This window comes from Sorghum bicolor, chromosome 5 (genome assembly GCF_000003195.3).
Source record: "Sorghum bicolor cultivar BTx623 chromosome 5, Sorghum_bicolor_NCBIv3, whole genome shotgun sequence".
Taxonomy (NCBI): domain Eukaryota; kingdom Viridiplantae; phylum Streptophyta; class Magnoliopsida; order Poales; family Poaceae; genus Sorghum; species Sorghum bicolor.
Genome location: NC_012874.2, coordinates 9,428,786 through 9,436,355, shown reverse-complemented (window position 1 = coordinate 9,436,355; position 7,570 = coordinate 9,428,786). Strand labels below are relative to the sequence as shown.

Here is a 7,570-nt window from a genome sequence, read left to right as displayed (position 1 = left end):
ATTCAAATGAGCTCCAAAAATCATGAAATTAATATGGGAGGTAGATCATGATTTTAAATGAATTTAGGAAAAAGAATTATTAAAATCAGAGTTAGCATGTGGCATTTGTGAAATGGTCGGAATTTAATCATGCGAAAAAGGCTAACGATGATTAAGGAATGTATGCTTCACGTGGGCATTTGTTTGGCTGGTAGTGCATGTTGCATGCATGTACTATTTGGAGTTAATGCTTGGCCCACACATGCATGGTTAGAGAGAAATTAGCAGGGGTCATTAGAACTCTTCTGTATGTCATGGTTCTATTCGTGGAGTTCTTGGCAGTGAACCGGTACAGACAAATACATGGAAAAATACAGAAAAATACTACAGAAAGACAGAGAAGAGCAAGGAGATGCTCATGAGCTGCTCACCTCGTCTTGCGACGACAGTCGAGCTCGGCTTGTGCGTATGGCCGTATACGGTATACGCGAAGTGAGAGCGAGTGAGTGAGTGAGTGAGTGAGTGAGTGAGTGAGTGAGTGAGTGAGTGAACGTGTTTCTCGGGTGGTGAGAGTGAGCACCCGAGAGTGCCTTTTTATAGGCCAGAGTGCTCAGCTCGTGGCCATTAGAATTGCTACTGTAGTGCATGGCTACACAGGACGACAGGACGGTGGACGGTGCCTAATTTTCATGCAAAGGACGATGTCCCATTTGCATGCACGTTGCATGCAAATGGACGGTGCCTAATCACCGTGTCCTTGCATGCAGGTGCATGCAAATGGTCGGTGGCATGTCCTGCATGCATGCATGAGATATATATTCGTGTAGGTGCACTGCTATGTTTTCTCGCATGTAAGCTTGCTGGTACTTGCTATTATTTGTGCGCGAAAAATAAATATGGATGGATTAGATGGAGATACTATAGAGCTCAAATTATTTTATAGTTTCTAAAATATATTTTGAAAATAATTTTTAATGCGAGTGATTTTTGAATGCGAATTTTTGGGATGTTACAATAATCGACCGCTAGTATGTTGCAGGTTGTATAGAACTTTTTACTGTAGTTTCTGCATAAACTGCTGGAACTTTCATTTTGTACTAAAAGGCACGGTTCTACGCCTTAATTAAGAATGGTCAAAATATTTATAACATAGTGTATATACACAGTTATGTGATAAAAGTTTTGTTGAATTACATAAGATATATAAGTAGAAGAGCTTTCAACATTTTTGGATGCACTTATCAGTGTACAAGCTTTCTTTGACCTTGCATGGTGCTTGCAGTTTTTTAGTTTCTGTTTTAGGAATTTACACTACCGGATTCAGTACTTGGCAAAACCTCAAATACACTCGACACTCGGCAAAGAGTACTTGTCAAAATTTTGACGCTAAAGAGCTCTTTGCTGAGTATTAAACAAACACTCAATAAAAAACACTCTGCAAAATAAAAAACCAAAAAGAACCTAAAAACAAAGAGCAGTTGCCAAAATTTTAACGGTAAAGAGCACTTTGTTTAGTGCTAAACAAATACTCGGTAAAAAACACTATGCAAAATAAAAAACCAAAAAAACCAAAAGAATAACGAAGAGAAATTCAAATGTAGTTTTGCATGACAAGATGAACTCAAATGAAAAAGTTTTTAACTACAAGTTTCATAATTTTTTGAGATCTACATTTTTTATTTATGTTGTTTTTCCATTCGAGGTCGTTTGAAAAATTCAAGTTTTAAAATTTTGAAATTCAAACGTAGTTTTGCATGACAAGATGAACTCAAATGAAATAATTGTCAACTACAAAATTCTATAACTTTTCAAGATCTACAAAGTTTATTTTAGTTATTTGGTCATTTGTTCATGCGACATGGTAGTTCTAACATTGTTCACAAATCTTATATATCTCTATTGAAGTTTCATGAAACTTAGGAGAGAGATGTATTGTGAACAACGCTACTATCACTTTATCGAATGAAAAAATAACTAAAATAAAAGTTGTAGATCTTGAAAAGTTATATAACTTTATAGTAGAAAACCTTTTCATTTGAGTTAATTTATTGCATCAAAATATGCTTTGAAGCAACTCTTTGCCGAGTGCAAAAAAAAAAACACTCGGCAAAGCAGCTATTTGTTGAGTGCAAAAAAAAAACACTCGGCAAACAAACTATTTGTCGAGTGCCACAAAGAAATACTTGGCAAAGTAGTTGTTTGCCGAGTGCAAAAAAAACACTCGGTAAACAAGTTCTTTGCCGAGCGTAAAAAAAAAGTCGACAAATTTTTTTTTAACACTCAACAAAGAGCTTGTTTGTCGACTGCTCGAAATATTGCACTCTACAAATAATTTAGCACTCGGTAATTAGGCCTTTCATTTAGCGACAGATGATGTACATGTACGTTAACAATGTGACGGTTATACTGACTTCGCCGATGTCAAAATCTAGGGGCGCTTTATTTTGGCGAAAACTCTGATAATAGAGTATGCATGTATGCGAGCATTCATAAGAGCAATTCCGAGAGTTTGGCTATTCTCGTTGTGGAGGCTATTTTAGAATTTGTATAGCAAAAAGTAGACTCCAACAGATGTGTTATCTGATTTTGTAAAATAGAAAGTTGGCTATTCCTTGATTTTCGCCAACCACTGACAAGCTATCCGATTTTGTAAAATAGCAAAGTTGTTTCGGACTTCTTCTTTTTTAAGAAGTTTTCTATTTTACAAAATGGCTAAACAATGAACTTTGACTACTAATTTTAGCAAAGCTCTTGGAATTGCTCTAAGAGAGTGATATTTTTTTCGGTTTGTGACCTGACATACAGCTTGTGATCTGCCAGCAACGATCCTGCCCATCTCAGGCAACCAAACCCAACATGCATACGTATATGCATGCGATCGCCCGGGCTACAATGACAATCGACGACCGTGAATGGTAGCTACCCCTAGCTCTTCAAACACTTGATAAATAAATCCGGTGTATAACATATTAACACGTGTCACACACCAAGATCATATCTCAGTCACTTGCGTCTTCTTGTCACCAAAAACGTGTAGAAGTAAAAACAAGATGTGTTTCTGAATTCTTGGCATTCCGATTATATTCTGTGTCCAACACGTGTCACCTGGATCATCACTAGTTGTATCTCTCGCACCAACACGTGACTCTGTTTGACAAGGAGACAGACAGAGTCCCACGGCGTAAAGTGTGAACCGTGCCATGTCTTCATTTAATTAGCCTTTGTTTGATACAACTCAGTTAGAAAAGAACTTTATGAGTAATTTTCTAAGTAAAGTTAAGCTGTTTCAAAAAAATTATTTAACGAAATAGCTTCATCAACAGCTTTATGCATGGATGAAAAAAAATAAATGAGAGAGAGTTAGAATAAGCTACTTTTTTTTTTAAGTTCCATCCTAACTAATATCTTCGTGAGATAAGAAGAAAAATAGCTTCACCTATAAATATGTTTTAAAAAAATATTTGACAGAAAAAATAGTAGCTCACTACACTAAACAGACCCTAACTGCACCGGAAATGATAATAAAAAGCCGCCACGTCGTGCCGTGTTCTTCCCATCCCTGAATCCCTCCCGGTACGCGAATTTAAAGCCGCCGAAAATTAGCGCGAATTTAAATCCCCGCGACGACTCCGCGCACCCACCCCGCACGTCGCCCGCCATCGCTTTCCGCTCACCTCACCACCACCCTCCTCTGCTTCCGCTGCCGCTCGACTCGACTCAACTCGACGCCGCCGTTGTTATTACCCAACCGTCTCATCTTCCCCGCCTCCACCTTCCCCTCCCCCCCACGCGCGGCACGGAAACACACACATCTCTCTCTCTCTGTAGTCTGACGGGAACCGACCGACCGATCGGCTTCGTTCTTGGCTGGCCAGGCCATGCATCATCGGCGGCCGGAGTTCAGCTTCCAGGCAGGCTCGGCGTCGCCGGCGCGCGGGGGACTACCGCCGCGGCCGCCGGCGAGCAACCCGATACCGGCGCCGCGGTACGGGGACGAGGAGGAGGAGGAGGTGCGGTGGCTGCAGGCGTCGCTGCAGGCCTCGCCGGAGACGAACTACTGCAGCTCTGGCGGGTCTGGGTCCGGGTCGGGCACGCCGTCGCCGCAGCTGTGGACGCAGGCGCAGTCGCAGTCGCACCACCACCACCACCGGCAGTACCCGGCGTCGGCGGGGAGCTCGCCGTCGCGGGCGCAGGCCATCGCGGGGTACCGCCGCGAGATGCTCGACCTCGTCCGGGGCCTCCCCGAGTCCGCATACGAGCTCTCGCTCCGCGACATCGTCGAGCACCACCCGTCGCCCCCGTCCCCGCCTCGCGCTCCTCCGTCTCCCTCTCCTCCACCGCCGCCTACCACCGCCGGGAGGCACCACCACACAACCCGCGCTGCTGTCGCCGTCCCCGTCCCCGCGGGTGCGCAGGAGAAGAAGGACGAGCCCGCCGTCGTCGCGGCGGCGACGGACGCCGAGGACGGCGGCGGCAAGAAGAAGCAGGGGAGGAAGCAGAGGACGATGATGCGGAAGCAGCGGAGCCGGAACCTGGAACGCAGCGTCAGCCTCGACACCGGCTTGCTCATCAAGCTCTTCCTCCCGCTCTCCATGGGCGGCGGCAAGAAGAAGAAGGTCTCGCCCAAGCCCGACGACGGCAAGAAGAAGAAGAAGAAGAAGCAGGGGAAGAAGGAGGCGGTGCCGGTGCCGGTGCTGGTGCCGGCGGCCGCGGCGCAGGAGGAGGAGTGGTGGACCAAGAGCGAGTTCAGCGAGGCCGGGAGCAGCAGCCGGACCAGCAGCACCGGCAGCAGCAATAGCAACAGCAGCAGCGCCGCCAGCGTCAGGAATGTCGTCAATGGCGGTGCCAATCCCAGAGCGCCGGTTAGGAGTTGGAGCAGGTAACGAACTCCTTTCCCTTCAACTTTTAAATTAGTTCATCATCAAGTTTTAGTTTAACAGTACTACATCAGGTGGTCTGGCAGATTTTTTTTGGTAATTTCTTTACAGATTCATCAATTCATTATTGAAATGAAAATTACACAAATTTGTTTCGGTGGTTCTTAGATTCTTGGGTTGGGCAATTTCAGTGAAATTCAGGTTGCTGCATCTTCTTGGCTGCTAGTTCCGATTATCTCTTAGAGCGGTTTTAAAGAGTAGTAGAAAGAAATAAGCTGAAATAAGTTCAGGAAGGAACCAGCATGTTTCAACCTCCGTATTGTTCAGTTTTCCTTGAGAAACAGAAAACGGAGGAAATTTTGGCTTTGGCATTAAAGATAGACAGATAAAGATAAAAGGAACCTTTTTCAACGGATGCAAGAGAAGACAAAAATCTGTTCTAGAAGAAATTTATTTTCTAATCTAATAAAAAAATTGGAGCAAACAAACTTTTTTCAACTGATGGAGGAGACAAGCAGCTGTTCTGGACTTCTAGTAGTCTTCTAGAACGTCCAAAACAAAACAAAAAAACAAAGAACACACTTTTGGAAAAAAAAATGGCAGCTACTGAAGTCAGAGGTACACACTGAACCACCTATACGGTTCCAAGGATGGAGATGGTAGGATTAGACTGGATCAAAGGAAGCACAGCCATCTAATTTGTCACTGAATACGTCTGATGTGAAAAACACTGCACGGCCTGACGGCCGGTTTAGGCTGCTAAGCATGCCACGATTATTTCCTATTGTGAAGTCAGCAAGCATGGAACGGAGATAAAACCGGTCAACACGGCAGGCAGAGTCGTCGCTTGAAGTCACTTCTTGTTGCATCACAATCCAGCTTTGCTGTCAATTCCTTCCTGCTGCTTTAGGTTTCTTCTCTCTTGGTATATGAACTCCAAAAGGGAGCACGTAGCAGGACTGACTTCGCATGGAGCTTTCTGTGGTCGTCTTCTCCTACCTCTAGTCCCAGAAATTCTTGATGGTTTTACTAGAAGATTTCATAACTGGGCGTTAATTTTCTTGAAGTCGTGGCATTGCCAGATAATTTTTTATGAGCTCATTAAGGGCTTGTTCGTTTCAGTCTATTCCTGACAAGGAATAGTTCTTGGTGAGGATTGTCTATATAAACCACACTAGCATTCATGTCAGGAATGGTTTTTGCTCACCATTCCATGCCAAACGATTGCAGCCTAACTAGATTTTAATTCCAACCCAAGGGTTACTAAGGGCAAATGTGATTAGTGCTAGTTGTTATCCCTTGAAATATGGGATATGGGTTGGTGAACACACTCAAACACGGTAGCTAAGGGTAGTGCTGTAGCTGACAGATCTGAGCCATCCTTCTGCTACTGATGATTATAGCTTAATATCATAAAAAAAAACCGCGATTACTTTGCTCATGTGACATTACTTCTTCAAGTCAGATGATCCTATTCCTGAAATAAGATGATCAGATAATCACCTGCAACGGTAGTTAAGTTGTTTAATATGAAATTAGCATCTTTGTAGCATCATTTGAGTAAGTGTCCGTTGGATCAATTCATCTCTTTTGGGACCTATCTGTTCATATGGCCTACTTTGGCCTCACTTTCTGTCACGCAAAGCATAAGGCTGACTTCTTGCCACCTGAAGCCCAAGCAGCAATGCTTTATGTCTCATTCTGCTATTGCTAATACGATCATTACATTACCACTTAGAAACACTAGAGGATATCTAAATCAGTTCATGACAGGATCTTGCTAGTCTAATAATCACTGATCTAATCAGCTCTTCTTTATTTGTTTTGGCGCAGAAAGCGGACTGGGTGCTATGCTTTCTTCAGGGCAAACAAGGGCAAAAACGGAGTGAACCAAGACTAGAATGATGACGACAAAGGCCACCATGAAAAGGGAAAATGCTTCTCCGGTGAAATGTTCATGGAAACCATCAGCACTGTCACACAGCACAAAGAAGTTCAAGCAAGCAACAAATCTTCATACCTAAATTGATGCTATTCAGTGCCTGATTTTTGTACACAAATATCGGCAATTTCGTCCTTTTCTTTCAATTTGGCATGTGATCTTCATGGTATAAACAAAAGGACATGTAATGTGTAGTAGCATACAATAGTTTGACTGGTTCACACTTCATAGAGAACATCAATATGGACAGGATACTGGAGCTAGTGACACCAATGAATACTTGCAAATTCTCATGTATTTTCTTGACTCGGTCACATTCTCTCATGTACTATCTTCTATTTGTACATATCGTATGACATATTCTGGTTACTGAGACAAACTTCAGGGCTAATGTACATTCTTTGTCAGTTGTTGTGAATAGAAAACAGAAGTGGTGGACGATGATGACGCATCAGCGCACCATTTTTTTTAGTGTTGTTCAATCTTGACGATGATGATGTACAATCTTGACGAGCCATTCTCTTTCTTTGAAACTTGTGTCCTCCAAATGATCAACGAGAAGAGATCCATGAGATCTACAAATATCTTTGTTTTTCAGGTCCTTTTGGATCCTATGGCCCAATGTATATATTATATAGCGCTTGCTTTGCATGATACCTACCCTAACAGTATAGGACAAAATAAGGCGACTTTCTAGACCTGATCAGTTCTTGAAATGGAATGGAGCGGGAAGAACATATCAGCACAACGGCTGATGATGCTTTGCAGGTGA

General features: G+C 43.1%; 1 protein-coding gene across 1 annotated transcript; it reads left to right on the top strand.

Moving 5' to 3' along the window:
- Nucleotides 3,609–7,269, top strand: LOC8076760 (atherin). The gene is made up of 2 exons (XM_002450451.2): nt 3,609–4,858; nt 6,690–7,269. The coding sequence occupies exons 1-2, from the start codon at nt 3,858–3,860 to the stop codon at nt 6,754–6,756; spliced, it is 1,068 nt and encodes a 355-aa protein (XP_002450496.1). The 5' UTR covers nt 3,609–3,857; the 3' UTR covers nt 6,757–7,269.